The sequence below is a fragment of the Schistosoma haematobium genome, chromosome 1 (genome assembly GCF_000699445.3).
Source record: "Schistosoma haematobium chromosome 1, whole genome shotgun sequence".
Classification (NCBI taxonomy): domain Eukaryota; kingdom Metazoa; phylum Platyhelminthes; class Trematoda; order Strigeidida; family Schistosomatidae; genus Schistosoma; species Schistosoma haematobium.
This window is the reverse complement of record NC_067196.1, coordinates 39,809,662-39,827,457: the sequence shown is the minus strand read 5'-3', so window position 1 is coordinate 39,827,457 and position 17,796 is coordinate 39,809,662. Positions and strand designations below refer to the sequence as shown.

The 17,796-nt window shown below is 32.1% G+C and overlaps 1 protein-coding gene across 2 annotated transcripts in view; it reads left to right on the top strand.

Annotated features, from left to right (window-relative positions):
• Window positions 1-17,796, top strand: part of APAF1_1 (wD repeat domain) — a gene marked incomplete at both ends in the record, with an annotated part of 44,627 nt that overhangs the window by 15,654 nt on the left and 11,177 nt on the right. For both annotated transcript variants that reach the window (XM_051218188.1, XM_035732079.2), the window contains 11 exons: window positions 2,318-2,494; window positions 3,253-3,518; window positions 4,418-4,861; window positions 7,067-7,352; window positions 8,429-8,517; window positions 9,448-9,877; window positions 12,325-12,810; window positions 13,558-13,704; window positions 14,465-14,656; window positions 14,754-15,173; window positions 16,795-17,148. In XM_051218188.1, the coding sequence (XP_051074025.1) occupies window positions 2,318-2,494; window positions 3,253-3,518; window positions 4,418-4,861; window positions 7,067-7,352; window positions 8,429-8,517; window positions 9,448-9,877; window positions 12,325-12,810; window positions 13,558-13,704; window positions 14,465-14,656; window positions 14,754-15,173; window positions 16,795-17,148 (3,291 nt within the window). The remainder of the gene's footprint in view (window positions 1-2,317; window positions 2,495-3,252; window positions 3,519-4,417; window positions 4,862-7,066; window positions 7,353-8,428; window positions 8,518-9,447; window positions 9,878-12,324; window positions 12,811-13,557; window positions 13,705-14,464; window positions 14,657-14,753; window positions 15,174-16,794; window positions 17,149-17,796) is intronic.

Below are 17,796 nucleotides of genomic sequence, written 5' to 3'. Positions count from 1 at the left end.
GTAGTTTGTTTCTGATGGTGTAGTGCACATGGAACACAGGGGTGGGGGAAGATCAATTTATTTTTTAATACAAAACTGCAGAGTACTTTTGCAAAATATAAAAATCATACATTAAATACATAATTTGCACATCTTCCATCAGTTGTTTTTTACAAGCTTCATAATTCTCTCAATTCTGTTGTTATTACAGTTACTTTCTATTTCCCTTTCTGTTCTCTTCAATTTAATCTTCCCGATCTCCTGCAGGTATGCACTCCACTTTCTATTGGTTTTACACACTACTTTTATCTGTGAACACAAGTAGCATGCACCACAGTAGTATCTGGTCAACGAACATTTAGTATCATGCGTAGACAATTATTTATAAATACTTGTTCATGATGGTTGTGGTAGTTCTCCACGTTTCAGCTCCGTAAAACAGAACTCCCTTGACGTACGTATTGAAAATTCTGACTTTGATATTGGTTGACAGTTGTTTTGAGTTCCATATGTTGTTCAACTGTAGGAATGCTGTCCTTACCTTGCCAGTCTTTGACTTTACATCAGATCCTCCAAGTTCATTGATGATGCTACCCAGATACGTGAAAGTTTCCACTTCTCCCAGAGTTTGTCTATCAGTTGTGCCTGGGTTGGTGTTCTTCGTGTTGTGTTTGAGGGTCTTGCTGTTTCTCTTGTGTATTTTGAGACCTACCAATGTAGGGGCTTCTGGTGCGTTAGTTGTCTTGATATGCATTTGTTCGTGTGTGTGTGATAGAGGAGACGGGCCATCTACAAAGTCCAAAGCTTCTAATTGATTCCCAGTTGTCCATTGTATTCTGTGCTTCCCCTCAGATATCGAGGTCTTCATAATCCAGTCGACCGCCAGAAGAAAGAAGTCAGTGCTTCTTTGATGCCTTTCCAGTTATCCTCCATCGTAATTTCCTCTTCTTTCACTAGATCATGTAGGGCTTGGGAACTGTTCTGAATTGGTTGAGTTTGTCAGTATCTCGAAGGAAGGCTGTATTGAACCTTTGTAATGCTGTTTGTCCAGTTGTCCAATGCTTCTTTTGCTTCAGTTTTATCTTGGCAACCACCAGATGGTGATCCGAAGCTCTGTCAACTCCTCTCCTGGTTCTCTGTATTGTGATCCAGTGAAACCCATGTAGCTTTGTGTATGCGTTTGTGTGAGAATATTGTGTCGCCTATAGCCATTTTATCGAATACAAATCTTTCACCATTCTCGTTCATTTCTCCCAGTCAGTCCATATCGCCCTATGATATCTTCATATTCCTTGTTGTCCATTGCGACTTTGGAGTTTATGTCATCCATCAGGATGGTCAAGTTCTTTCCTGAGCACTTCGCTATGATCGATTACAGCCTCTCGTAAAACCGATCTTTATCGTTGTCGTTGCTATAATTAGTGGGTGCATAACACTGGGTAGTATTCATTGTGATTCCACCCTTCCTTGTTTTGAAAGATGCTTTGGTGATTCTGAATCCATGGGATTCTCATCCCATAAGTGCGTTTCTCACTTCCTCGAACAGTATCAGAGCACCTCCCTGTGTGTGCGGCGCATTTTCTTCTTCATGACCATAATACAGCACAATGTATCCCGACGCTTTTCCTTTCTTTCAGCTTGGGTTCAATGAGTTTCTTCTATTCCGTGAACCTCCATTATGTATCTTCTCATTGACTGGTCCTCCCGGTGTACCTCATTGTCCGGACATTCCATGTACCTGTGTTAATCGTTGTTCTGGTTGTTGGAAGAGGCATTGGCCTCATGACTTCCGAAGAATCTTCTCTTTCATCATGAGGCGTCATAGTTCTTCCTTCAACTCGTAGGGTAGAGTATAAATGGCTTAAACCTTTTTTTTCTGGTTAGCGTCTTTTTAGCAATGTCGTTTTCTACCACATGGGGTTATTGACCATACTCCTAACTCTCCTCCTTTACCTGGGCTTGGGACCGGCGGTAACTTTAGAATATTTACAGATGAAGTTAAAGACCAAAGCATCGAGTGTATATTCAAAATGGCTTTACTTTAGGTTTTAATAAGAGATAACAGTGACATCTATTTCGATGAAGCCCGAGAAACTATTTATTCTGCTAAAGAAATAACAGCAAAGATAGTTATTAACTTGTGACTCAAGGTTAACCAATATAAAGAAGCTTCGTCTTAACTAGGTGCGCGAAGGTTAACTTTAAGAATCTTATTACTTTTTTAATGACTTGAAAGAAAACCTATCAGCTTTTTCGTCTATTTTTTTCATTTATTCGTCATGGCGTTCCTATTATTTGTACTAACCTGATATTATGCTGTGTATTTTACATGTTCCAGGTTTGTGGGATCCTGTGGGCAATACCTGAGGACAAGGCTGAGAGGATTCTTTCTATCTACACTCGTTATTCTTTAACTGTTAGGCATTGGATATATAAAGTAGGAAATTGTGGCTACACAATACATGGTATACAGCTAGATCTTTTGAAATCATGTATCGATCCTGTTGAGCAAGCAGTAAGTTACTATTTTCGTGTATCATTTATTGGTATGAATGCCTGATATTGAATAATGGGATTGTAAGATTTGAAACTGTGTGATAAGATGTAACATCTTTCGTATTCAGGGCATAACATAATCTTTTTTGATTATTTAATTTTTATTAGCCGGACTAATTTAATTGCTTAAACGGTAGGTTTAAAAATTATGGGAGAAATGCAGACAGATTTTGTTAGCCGACTGACCTTTATGGAATTTACGGCTTGACTGTTTAATCCTAGTTAATTGTATGATTCGGTTTTGTTAGTATACTTCGTCCCTTGTTTTTATTTTATTCTTATGTATTCACTAGGTAAGCCTACTGCTAGTAGCAATTGATAGACATGGATACTTATAGATTTTCTGTGTAAATTAATTCAGTTCATTTGAAATCCATTGATTGGAAACGATACTGTATGATATAAGAAATTTACCTTTACATAGGTTTACGGGCATCAAAAAGTTAATAAGCTTGGTTTTCACTGCATCAGCATTGAAATCCTAGTTTAGTTTAACCTTGTCTTGTATATTCTCAAACTACGATATCTAATTCTCAAATTTGTGTATTGCGTTTCACTCACTTTTTTTCTAGTACGTCATATATATAATGTGGAAAGTTTTGATTTGTTATTTCAGCTATATTTTTATAGTATGTTCAAATTAGTTTTTAAAATGCATTTTATTTATATTTATTACCAGACCACTAACCTTAGTTTGTTTTAAAAATACATTTGTAGAACTATCATGCCAAATTTATACAGAACTATTTCACTTTTTGTGGGGGTCGTTGGTTAAAACTTGTATCTTCTTGGGAACATATTTATTTCTGGAATAATGCCACTGAACATTTGTTTAAGGCTGCTCAATTGGATAAGTTAGTTGATTTGTTAATTAACTTAGATTTTCTTCGTGGTCGGCTGAAAATTATTGGTACGACACCCGTGATTGCAGACTTTCAACGTTATCGTGCTGTTTTTGTCACATTGAATCGAATGGCTGAATGGTAATTTTTTATTGAAACCAGCTTTTTGTTGTAATGAAGTTATTCATCCTTTTTATTAGATGTTGTGTGGTATTTATTTTAAGAGTTAATTCAAAATCTGGCTTTAATAACTAAAATTAGTCACTATTGGTTGTCGGATGACTGAGATATTTATTGTCTGATGTTGATGATCCAAAAACGTTTTCCCACGTAAAAGTGAATGATTCATCCACCGCATCACATTGGTCCACAATTATCAGTTTTACTGAAAGCTTTTTTTCGAATAGCAAGAAACTATGAATACATCGATTTTTAGCTAGCAACATATATCTGTCCGAACCTACTCTTAGTAGGTTCGAACGAGTCTACTGAGAACTCTGAACCTACGTTTCATGCTTATTGGAACTCATCAGGAAGGTATCTACATAGTGCTTCTATAACACAGTTCGGTTAGAATCCATATTTCCCACTTTCAGAGTAGTAGATGTTGTAGTATACTACTTTGAAACTTCTCTTAAGTCGTTTAGTGTTAGTTGATTTAAATGTTCAGCTTCGAAGTATTGACTCGAATGGTTGGAATCCCATTTCCCATACTTCAGGTTTTGAAATCGGAAAGTGTCTTTACTCTACAAAATAGCTCCATCCGAAGGTTTGGTACACATACGTGTGCCTGATATCTAAATCAAAGCATGAAATCTTACTATTTATCATTCCCTAGTTGGTTTTAGGATAATCTAAACTCTGAAGTTATTAACTTAGTTATTTAGTTACCAGATACATTGTGGGCTTGGTCGATGAAATTCTACCAGCATTGCAAAGTGGAAATCGTAACATTAGTTTACTTCCTTTTAAACAGTTAGTCTCTTTTACTGACCAAATTATAATATAATTTAAATGTAATTTATTTCGAAAACTTTTAGGTTGGCTTATCTTCGTTTTATTCAAACAAACGCTTACTATATAATTGATCCAACTATTGTTCAGGACTGTGAACGGTCTAGATCTCCATGCCAAGGATCTCGTAGAAGTTCTGTGGCCAACTTGGATCTGTCTCCTCCCAACTTCAGACCTGATTCTAGATGTATAAGTCCTGTTGAATCACGGCGAAATTTGTTTTCAAGAAATATCAGGTCAAATTCAATTAATATACCTGATCATTCCAGTTACAATACCACATCACCTAAAGGCATAGACTTACTGCAGCTGGGACTTGGCCTTTCCCAAGACAACCCTGTATTTCAGCAAGCTTTCCAGTTATTGACTGAGCGTCATCAATCTGTTTTAAAAATGAATCCCTCATCCAAAGAAGAAGTGTCTAAGACTTTATCAATAGTTAGAGCATTTAAGTATTATTGGTTTTGGTGGTAAGTTCTAAATCCATCTTTTTATACTGCAATAAACTTACTTGAAAATTGGAGGTGTTGATCTGTTTTGTGTATAACACATTTAAAACCGGTTAATTAAGATTTGGCAAAAATGAATTTGTTGGCAAATATCAAGACTACTTATTTTGTAAGTGTATGCGTCTGGAGAGTGAGAATTAATATGAGGAATATTGTGCGTAAACTAGGACTTGTAATAAATAGTCTGCAAGACAACTATAAACAAAAGTAATCTAGTTGAATCTGTTTGATGTTGAAAAACATACTTAAAACTTAAAGTTTTTGAAGAATTTTATGAGCTTAGGTTCTGCTTTTTACATAATCTTTGTTCATTGTTTTCATATTAACTTTTTAAACAAATCAATATGATGGTGTCTTGAATTTCCTAGAAATTATTTAACATGTGTATTTCATTGATTAGTGAACGTCTTTTTTTAAAAAAGCCGTTTGTAATTTTAGTTGCTGGTAAAGAAAACTGTAAATTTAGAACAACATATATAAGCGAACAATATTGTTTTCGATTTGATCCTCATCAGGCTTTACTCTAATATGCAGTGTATTAGAGTAAAGCCTAATGAGGATCTAATCGAAAACAATATTATTCGCTATATATGTTGCTCTAAAGAAAACTGTGTTGAAAAATTGTCTACAGGTTTTGTCTTTGATCATTATCTAGTCTGTTTCTTACTAGAGTAGAATATATTTTGGAAACTCAGTATTTGTGATTGTTTTAATGTTTATAGTTTCCAACTTTTAAAAGTTTGCAGTTGTACCACCAATTCACATATAGACACATACATTACAGTATGTTGTGAAAGAGTTTAATGAACGAGTTCTATGTTGTTGAAATGAATGTAAGGAACCCTGATCGATAGATGAACGCAGTAATATGATATGGTGAAGTGACGGGAGGTTTCAAAATCTGATCATTGACTCAAATTACCTCACTATTGTGGGACAAACATGCATTGGTTACAGCTAGTGGAAACCAACAGGAAAATTTAAGCAGTGATAATAATAATAATAAGTAGGGATCTACTACCTTGTCACTACTGAAAAGTTTGGATCTAAAGAGAGATAGACATTCAATGCTTTTATTTTTTTATAATCGTCTAAGCCATCCTAGTCTGTTACAAAATCTAATGTTCTAGCGGAATTAATTTCCACAGCTTATTTAAGCAGGAACTAATTAGATCAACTTTTATGCATAAACTTGTTTAGTCCCCTGAATTTTCTTATTTTTTAGTAAATGAGTTCAGCCTATATTTTGTCTTATCTTTTGTTTCATGATAAAGTATGGCCTTCATTTTTATTTATCACCTCGTTAACCAGTGAGATTTTATGTCAAAATTCGTTGACCAAAATCGATAACTTGTACTAATATGTGAGACTGAAATTCTCTCTAATTAGGAAGGATAATTTTTTGATTTTAAAATAATTATCAAGCAACGTAGATGACTAGAGTCTGACTAACTCTATGCTAATTCTATGGTGATCCAAATACGGTTATTAAATCAACTAATCCTTTCTAACTAGTATGATGTAAGCATACTCCCTTACTAAGCTGTAAGTGTTTAAAGAATTAATGTAGTTGAACACGTATGCTTGGTTGAAACCTGACACTAGACTATTTCAGTTTGATGTGCTACATTTCCAAACAAATGTTATTCATGAGAATTCTTATGGTATACTCTGTTTAGTAAATTCTATCGCCCGCGAAAAAAATAAGTTTTACAAAACTACATAAAACAAGTCTTATTTATTAAATCACAAGATCCTGTTCTTTAGATCTATTTTTTATGTTAAAACTATCATTCATTTATGCATAGACCTGAACTTAAATACTGTTATAACGTTGGATTTATTGTGGAAATTGAAGTAAAAGGTAACTTTTTCTTTATGATAAGGAACAGACTATCTGGTACTTCAAAGTTTACAGTTGAGTATTCCATATAATTGTTTTTATGTGCTTTTGTTCTAATGAAATTGTTATAGTTTATTTTATATGAAATGAAGTCAGGCCTTGCAACACTATGATATTGTAGGTTACTTGGTACTTACTAATTCACAATTTTACATAACTTATTGATAATTTCAGATTCTTTTATGCATGTTTCATAATTTCTTGGTAAATTTAAAGCGAATTTCTGCTACATTTTTTTCGTTTTCTTATTTTCCATGCTATAGTAACAGTCACATTGCTGCTTCTCAATTATTATGGGCCATTCCAACAGGATTTCAAGCTGTCACATGTTTGGCTATTGAGGTACCATATACCATATCTTCAGCTTTTACAAATGTCCCAACAGATGATTCGACGGATACTGTAAGTACAGACAATCAGGAGGATTTAGCTAATGATTCACGTTATTTATATCATAACCGTTATCGCAAACGATATCTAGCTTCAACTAGTGATGGTCGAGTTCTTCTTTTGGATGCTAATTCAGGCTATGAAGTTGCATTGCATCAAGTAAGTAAACTAGTTTAAGTGTCTATTTAAATATTAATAATAATAATAATAATAATAATAATAATAATAAATAAATAAATAAATTAATTAATTAATTAATAAATAAATAAATAAATAAATAAACAAACAATAGCTTGTAGCCCAAGAAAAGCTCACTAACAGTAGGTAGATTTTGTGTCTGGACTTTGGTAATAATCGGATTTTCAAATTACTTTGGTTTCTTGGAGATAGGTGTACTTCTTGGCTCTCTACACTTTGTATCTGCTTTCTTATGATGACTTATTTCATTTATTCCTCAAGAAGTCTTATGATAATATTTGGATTTATAAAAGGAATCTAAGCGAGTATACTATGTTAATAAAATTTCATAATTCTAAATATCGGTTCCTTACGCGTCCCAATTTTTTAAATACTTTTGAAAAGTTTCCAAAGATGTAAATTTAGAATCATTGCTCAGATGGCAGTTGTTTTGTATTTAGTAGTGTAATACCACTTCTAGATACCTTATAACTAACTATGCAAGGAGATTGATATAGTCATAACTTTAATGGATCCATTTAAGTTTTGAATTTGTATATAAGTCTATTGTTTGTCTATATTGTCTACATTGCAAATTAAAGTTTAAACTTCATGTAACTTATTTACCAACTGCAAGTTTATGTACTGGTCTATACCATACTGTTTGTGTAAAGATTATTGATAATATCATGGTGCTCATATCGAAGAGGATTTCGAATTCATGACTTAATGTTTGGAAGTTTAGTATATTGATCACTAAGGGATTGCTCCGCTAAACACCATGATTTTTTAACATAAATTATTTTTCATCATTTCAGTATAACACCTTAGCATATAAATTTAAGCATTGTTTTGTGACTAAACAACGGATTTCTCACATCCTATTTCCTTTAGTTAGGAATAGACTTTCAGAATGATATTTACAAAGTATTACTCTTGATATTTTCGTGTTTGTTTTTAGTGTTCCTGTTACTTTTCATTTTATGTATGCAGTTCCAATTACCTCTTCAGCTTTATCTCTGTTGTTTCTCTTCGTATTCTTTCTTTTCTTTGTTTAGGTATATTCACCTGAAATTGAAGTGAAATTTCTAAGCTTCTTATCGAATAATACAGAATGTTTAACCTGTGGATCCAATGGTAGTTTAGTGTAGGTTCGGTGTTTTCCTCTTACACTATATTAATGAATTTCAACTGTATTGATATTTCAGTATTAATGCGAACATTTCGCTTGGATTATCTTTTTTAAAAAGAAAAATGAACACATCAGATACTCTTCATTTATATAAATGTAATGACTGATCGAAATTGCTATTTATTCCCATGAATTTTTCTGCTTCATACTTATTGATAATGATTCCCGTTATTGTTGGTTTGATTATATTACTATCTATCTGTACCAGAAGTAATAAATTCATCTTGTTAGGAAATAGTTTCCATTAGGATATCTTGATCTCTGTACTATGATTTATGGTGTCTGGTCAATGACTGGATCCAGATCGTATCATATCGTCTAAATGATGTTCATTTACGAAAAAGACTTCAATCAACCCGCGATATTGCGAGATCGTTTCCCAGTGTTTATGGTAGATAACTGTCTCACACCCGACATAGTTAAACTCTACTGGTCTTAGCTTCTCATCACTTCTTCAGAAATCGTATCTTGAAGTTCATAACTAGTGAGCGCGTGATGATATTGGTGATATAAGGGTGTTTATATATATATATATATATATATATATATATATATATATATATATATATATATTGATGCCAACCCACTTATGGTGGTTTGCTAGGCAACAAACATGATAATTACATATTACAAATTCAAAGTATTTTTGGAAATAATTCACTTTCTTCTATCAGTAAATTACTTAAGTATGATTGTCAAGTTTTACTTAACACTAGCAATAACTAGCATCATAGTCATAGGTTTGTTTCTTAACATTGAGAAAAATTATTTCTATGCATAAATTTCATAATTTGTGGTTGTTTGGTGCTTTCATATTTTAAATTTTTTCCATTTTAGCTTTATCTATTATTATTTATTACTGGTCTTATTCTTATCATTATATAGAATTTCAACACTTCCTGTTGCTGAGCAAATTTCAGGTGAAGAATTTTATCCATACGATAAAATTGTTTCAAACCATGAAAATGGTACATTTCATTTCGACTATTATGGAAATCATAGAGATAGTTGTAATTTAGATGCTATTGGCAGTGATGATGATGATGTTAGCATAAATAATGGCTTTATTGATTCGAAACACAGCAGTCAATATTCAACTAGAGAAAATATCAACATCTATTTGGAATCAAACGACTCGGAAGTATCTACTGAAGGGACAATTAGACGTCGAAAGCGTTCAACTATTGTTTCACCAGTTTATGATTCTTCACCTATCGATGTTCCAACACCTACTGTATTAGCTGACTTACCTCGACTAACTGAATTGGCTCGTGTTGATAATGCACAATCTACAACATTACCTATAACTTCTCAGGTTTGTTGTTTTATTTTATCTTGTTATTGTTTTCAGAATGTTCATTGTCATAGTATTTCCCGAAGCTTATGTAAATAAAATTGTCATTCATTCATGTTAAATTAAAACGTTTAGATATCAAATTTGATTTTATTTACTGATTACTCACTGGTTGATAGGGTTTCCTTGTTTTGCTGAATGATTTCAAACTACGCAGATAAATTATTTTAAAAAATATCCTATTATTACTCTTACTTCACTGTGTGTCCATTAGTAATCGAGGTTTGAGGTGATAATTGACAACATAAAATTTAATTTATGCTGCATTATTTTTTCTCTGGAATTGCAAATCTACAAAAACGAAAGGAAACAGAAAAGTCCGTTTTTCTTTCTTTCGAATTTTCTCAGAATTTCTACAGAAATATTGGCATTTTATGTTGTTAAAATATATATTGATTCAGAATCACAGGACGTTATTCATCGATTATTTTTTGTTGTTATTTTTCCATAGATTATGTGTTACTATGATACTCAATAGTATTGAAATGAGTGTTTAAGTTAAAGTTTAGGCAAATTTTTTATCTTTCAGTTACTTAGCAACATGTTGGTTGTTTAAACCTCTGTAATTATAATTTATTAACTTGACATAAATAAAATGGCGTGTATAATATTTATCTTGTAAGAATATTAGTTGTATCATTATTCATTATAAACTAGGTTCAGTTTATCATAATTCATCATTCAGTTTAGATTATGATTCTTGTAACTCATCACTGTTTGTTGACATGATGTACTGTGTTGGTTTTTCTAAAACAACCTATAACATTCTAACTCAATTAATTGTTCTTGTTAAACAAATATTTTTATTCCAGTTAGTAATTAACGATCGTAATAAACAATTAAAATAAATTAAGTCATTTAGGTTATTGGAAAATAATAATCATATTCACTTTAATTCTGATAACTTTGCTATTGAACGGTCATTAGTTGAATGCTTTCATGTGATTGTATGAGCAGTTTAATTAAATTGTTGAATAATTAATAATACAAAATGTTACTATTCCACTGTGGGCAAACGTTGTTTACGAGACTCTAAATTAACTGACTACTGAACTGAATGACTAACAAAAACTGGAGCACTTAATTATAACTTTTTGTGAAATGTTTTTTTACACTGTTGGCGATTCCCGAATCGGGGAAAAATGGCTGTTTAGTGCTCTCTGGTTGTCAGTAATTTTCCTGCTAACTATAGTTCGTGACTGAAAGTACCTTCAAAACACACGAACATTTCGACGGAAAAACGTAAGACAAAAAATCGATGAAAAAACAACTATATAGGATTCAGTGGTCTTTGAAACTCATCGATTCTAGGATATAGGACATAGGTTAATATTTTGTTCATTTTGACACGGATTGAACAATTAAAAATATTCACGAAGAAGATGCTTATTTGTCCATGACAACAAGGTGGTAACCTCTAGGAATTATTTATGGACTATTATTACATGTATTCCTATTGGATAGCTATTAGGCAACTATATTGTATGTATATTCATATTTTCTTTCATCATAAGCTTTCTTTTGATCTATAGACTACTTTTATACGATTTACTATTCCTAATTTATTAATGACAGTCTCACACTCACAGCCACTTCTGCCTTGATCTTGAGTAATTGTTATTTTCTATTTTGTTGTATGATGCGGTCTGATTTGCTTGTATGTAAACTGCGTATGTGTGAAATACATGATTCATACAGTGGGAGCTGAGATTTGTGTTCTGGGTTCAAATGGACAGGGTTGGGTGAGAAGAACCAATAAAGACTCAGAGTTGACTCCAGGCTGCTCGTACTGGTTTATGTGTCATTAGTTTGACACAGTGTCAGGGTCATATAAGTCGTGTTCTGATTGGTGATCGTATCACGTGATAATTAAGCGGAGTAAAGTCATAATAATATCTGAGGCATCATTGAAATGTCTATTTTATGGGAAGATAATTTTCGATCATTGATTGTCGAGTGAACGAAAGTACAATCAATGGATAAAATTAATATGGTCGGATTTAGATACAAAAACATGTTATAACATTATAAGTTCCAGCATGTTGATCTAGAAGAATAAAGAAAAAAGTTTTTCTTCCGAAAATTCAAATGTCATTCTCAAGTATTCCCATCATTAATTGATTTACGCATGCACTTTTACTGCAAAGTTATTAACGATTTCTTTCTTGCGTAATGAAAGTTGAAGTTACCTTATTTTATCTGTTTCTGTGTTCTTCCGTGAACTTTTTTTGTGTAATTTAGCTTAGAGTAAACCAGTTTAATAATTGAGTTTCTGAATACTTCCTGCAGCTATTCAAATTTTTTATCAGATTGAACTAATAGATATATTTTACCAGTGAATAACCTTAGTGACTGTATGTGCTATTATAAATTGTGTATATGTTTTGTTTGTTTGTTGATTTATTTAGCCCAATCAAATTTCTTCTGAGTCAACATATCAACTTCAGTGTATAGCCGCAAATTCTTCCTTAGACCTTTTAATTATGACCGGTGAAGGTTGTCTTGATTCTGTGTCACATCGTGTAGATGGAATTGAATCAAGTACCTACATAAAAACTACACCAAAACTACCAAATGTCTATCACTTGAAACGTGGAAGTGGTGGTAAATTACGACTTGATTGTTCCAGAGAATTAAGGCTCCCCTGTCTTCCTTCAGACCACTGGTATCCACAGTTATGTACTGATTCTAATTCAAAAGTGCATCTCGCTTCTGTTTCAGAAAATGGAAATATTATTGCTGTTTGTTTATCTGATGGATTTATATGGTTTTACAATCTGGAAATAATCTGTTGGATTTCCTGTATTTCGACCAAATTATCTATAGACTTTGTCACAAAATTCTTATCTCAAAGATTTTCAATTGATGTATTTGAAGAATATGAACGGTTGCAGGTAAATAGATTGATGGTCAACTATTTAATTTATTTCTGGCTTTTGCTTTGTAACATGTGGATGTTTACAGATTTCAAATCTTTACATTCCGAACACTTACTGAGAGACAGAATGAGATTGTTAATGAGTTTAGTTAATCACATTGATCCACTGATGTATAAAAGTCATATGTTTATTCATTCTTACAATTTACAAATAAGATTTTGGGTATACTGGATTAACTGAAGATTTCAATGTCCCTTGTATACCTTTCAAGAAGGGTTGATTTAATGGGGGATATTATTTCTTAAAGATCTCTGTTTCTTCATTTTTTTTAAAAAAATGAAATGATATTGTGATCAAGGTGTTAATTGATCGAAGCGCAAGTAACCTATGAAACTGAATACTAGAATTTAGTAAGTAGAGGTATATAATGAATAATTTGTTCAATTATAGCCAATCCTGAGTCATCGTCTAACGTGTCCAACCACCGTTAACGGTTATTGTGTGGTCCCTGTTTAGATAGTTTGTATCTACCAACATGAATCAGTTTAGCAGTTAATCTCACGTACCGGTATATTGTCTTGGTTCATCCATCTTCAGCACTTTAAACAGAATTAGTGTGTGTTGTCCATTTGACACTTATTTCATTTTTTCCGTCCTAATCAAATACTTTCTGCTACTGTCTGGGAAGAAACTAATTACCTACTTCTTTTTCCTGAAAGATCATTTAAATAAATATTTATATTTATCATCTTGTTGTCTTAGTTGTTTGATGCGAACACAGTAGAAGTTGGAGTTGGACCAGCTGCATCTTGCGTTATATTTTTACCATCTTTTACAAATCATGGTAACCCAAACGACATGAATAATGCACCAATATTTTTTGCTGCATCTTTATCTACTCAAGTTTTGGTGAGTCTAGTATATGAAAACTTGATGTTTATTTTCCCTGTATGTGAATGGTACTTAATCATTCCTGATGTGAAGCGTCATCAGATTTCGATTGTTTCCTGCGTCTCTTATTGACGTTGTAGCAGATAAACTTTTTATCTAGAGGGGAGAGTGGTTTTGATGGATGTTGTATCACGAATGGTATGAATGAAAATAAAGTGGATATCCTATTGTTAGCATTTTTGTCTACAAAGCGTATTTTAGTTCACGGTTTCTTGTTTAAATGTCGTAATTTTAAGCTAATAAGCTTGTAAGTGGTTTTGCAGACAGATATTTTTTTTATCAGAATGGGGGGGGGGGTTCGGGAGATTGTAGTAATTTAATAGTTGAATTTATGAGACATCTAAAGATATTATTTTTAAAAAATTTTAAAATAATGTTTCCTTCTGGTGTTGCTGTTACACTGGTTTATTTTACTCTAAAGAAATATTGTGTTAGAAAACATACATAGTGAGACATTTGTGAAACTTTCCACGTTGTTCATCTGAATTTGAAGTTCTGTACTTCAGATTTTTAATTGCCAGTATTGGCTTCTACTTTATTCTAGATCAGCTGTTGATTATCGTTATCTCTTAAACACAGTACATATTAGATGTAACTCTCACCTCATGAGTTACTGTGGACTTGATTAAGGAATTTCGAAAACTGTTATGTTAGATTGTTCACTTGATTCTCATACATTTTTTTTACACTCATTAAATGTCTGCTTTTTTCTTCTCAGATTTGGTGCTTGCCTAATACAGAGTTTCAATTTTCTGAATCAAGAATATTGGAAAACGAGACATTGTGTCGTAATAGCTTCCCTCGCTTACATTTGTTGTGTTCGTGTGCGTCTACAGTATTGTCGATGGATGCACGTATTATTGAAGGCCAATGCATTTTAGCTGGTGGAACCGCTAGTGGACGTGTTCTTGTACGTTTTTTGTCGTAATTTCATTATAATAATTGATATACTAAATATCTGTATCGTTTTAACCGATTATGTCACTTCATTATTACTCTTGTTTTAGATATGGCGTGTTCGTGACGGTTGTAAATTAGTAGAATTGAGTGTGCATGCTTCCTGGGTCACAGCTATACGTTTACTTCCAGATGATTTCAAACAATTTTCTGATGGAGATTATTTTGATTTTCATGTCAATAAAAGTTGTTTACCTATTGGATTGCTTACAGCATCTGTTGATGGTGTAATAAAACGTTGGGATGTTGGCGCCGCTTGTTTGCCGACCCCTACAACTCCAACCCCAACTGGTCCTGTCTGGCCGTATCCTTTTGGCTCCGGCTTATCATCTCAGAGGCATTCAAATTCTTCAAATATACAAAATCCAATTGCTGTACACGGGCTTTGGACCCAAGTGTTTTCTGTTTGGTTTGGTGAATATGGTTCGTTATTAGTTGTCGGACGTCGTCGACATTCTGCTGATTTGCAGGTGATATTCCCCTTACATTCCTAATCCATAAATTTGTATCACCCAATTTTGTCATATTTATAGTCACCATTTCCTTTGTATTTGTATACATTATCACTAATATATATATGACATGCGGCATACACTTCGGACTTAAGATTTTGAGTGGACATTCTTATTTATTTCGTACCAACTGGATATAATTTGTTTATGTTTCCTTTTTTAGATAATATTTATTATAAATATGACATAAATTATTCGTCTAAACACTCATGTCCTAATAATTTCAGGTGTGACAGATGGCGATGCCATTCGATTTTCTAGCTGTAGTTAAGCTGCAACTTGAAATTTTTTATCTAATGGTTAGCTTTGGTGTGGCGAATTTTCCGGTACCGTATGGTATCTGGACTTATATGCTTAAAACGATTAAACTGCTATATGAGGTATACATTCATATATACAGTGGTGTTAGTTTTAAAACATCCGGTTGAATTACCTAGATACTGCTAAGCGGATAAGATGCTCAGATCCCACTAGAAACAATGCTTACTAGTGCCTTTTATTTAATTTAATACCCACATGGCCTTTACCTTTTTCTAATTGGTTATCGTTAGCTTCAGTCCGCTAAACTTTTATATTCTTAAATGTTATGTTTTTGTTAATGTATGCACGGAGATGTACCACTTCTTTTCGTTATACTTGTTCTAACTCGAATATCAAGTTTTCGTACAGTTCCTCTTTCTGTTTTGATGGTTGTGTTAAAGTGTTATGTACTAGTCACAGTTATCGACAAACCAGTCGTATTAGAGTAGCTCATTGGTTCCTAATTCCACAAGTATTGTAGGCCTGTATTGAACCTCATATGTCAAGACATAACAGTTACATTAGTCTATTTTAGTATCTGTTAAAACCAAAAGGTTTTTATAGTGAATTAGTTTCAGTATTAAATATCGCTATGGTTCCAGTTTATTTTTTTTGCTAAAATTGTATAAATTAGATGACTGTTATAATATTCAACTGAATGTTCAAATTTATTTGAATCTCATAGTGTGAATCAATATTTTGTTTTCATTCTTAATATTTTTACAAACTTTATCCGATTTCATACAATTTGTTCACTTCAATTACTCAAAAGTTTTATGTTGTTATGTTTATCATGATTATGTCAGTGAATGAAGTTATAATTGAGTTTAGATATTTCTATTTATCAATTTGTAATTGTCTATTACAATTTTACTGAATTTTTGGCAATCTTCAACTTTAAATAATTATCAGTATTGTTTAAAATTTTAGGTATATATATCTATGTGTACTTGTAGATGCGCATTAAATAGAATGACCTGATTGATTTATTTAAACGCTTATTTACTCGACTAGTGAGTTATTAATTCATTTGCATACCCAGTTAATATTCACACATAGAGTTTGCTTCTCATCTACTATAAAATTGTTTCTGACTATGTTGGATTGAATCATATTCGTTATTTTAGCTCTACATTAAGTAGTAAAATTAAACCGATTAGATCAATTGTATCTTTTATTAACTTGTTTGTTCTATTTATCGTCAATCGATGATACATGAAGTAAATCTTTTCTAGTAATATTATGTCGTTATTATTTTTCTTTTTAAAAAAAAATTTAGTTTCTATTTCGACCAAAACAATTGAACAATAATGGTAATAATAATAATGAAACTTGTTCATTCCAAGAGATTACTATTCGACCTAGTCAGTCATCATACTGGAATCCACAAGTTCAGCATACATATATAGAAGTTGATTCCTGTGAATCTATTGATCATCAAAATCATAAGAATTCATTGGAAAATAATCATGAACCTAGTTCATCAATAGAGAGTTCAAAGAAACCACTACCTTTTAAACATTGGATATTGTCTACAGGATTATCAAGTTCAATGTATGGAGTTGCCACTGCTGTATCATTTTGGAATGATGGTAATTGGGTAGCTATTGGCTTTAATACAGGGAATGTTATTGTAAGTAATTATTATTATTATTATTATCATTATTATTATTATTATTATTATTATTATTACTATGTAGGATAATCTTTAAAATAATCTAACTACGAAATAAAATTTACTCATTTTTTTATTAACATTTATCGTAGTTGCGAGTATTGAAAATCGTAAAGAAATCGTTATAATTCACGTCAATTCTTCAATGTTCTAGATACTGTAGAATTTATAATGTTTTACTTTTCGCAATTATACGAGTTTCAACTTTTTAAAAAGTCTATTTGAGATTATTTAAATGTTAACTTACTACTTTGTGGATTTCTCATCGTATTTCGTAGTGATTTTTTGATTATTCCACTCTATTTTAGAGCTGTTCGTACGAATATTAGTGAGCGTATGATTGGACATCATTCAGTCGATATTAACGTAGATCTACTTTACAATTCAATTCGAATAATTCTAAACAATCATAGTGATATTAGACGGCATCGAAATTATCCGTCTAACGAAATAAACGATCATTTTTAGCAATACAAAATAATCGTTTATAATTAAATGTCATCAGATTATTAAAATAATTCATTGTAAGGACTAATACTTGAACGAAGAATATTGTTTTCGATAAATTCTCTTCGGGTTCTACAAATTACTAGTCCGAAAAATGAC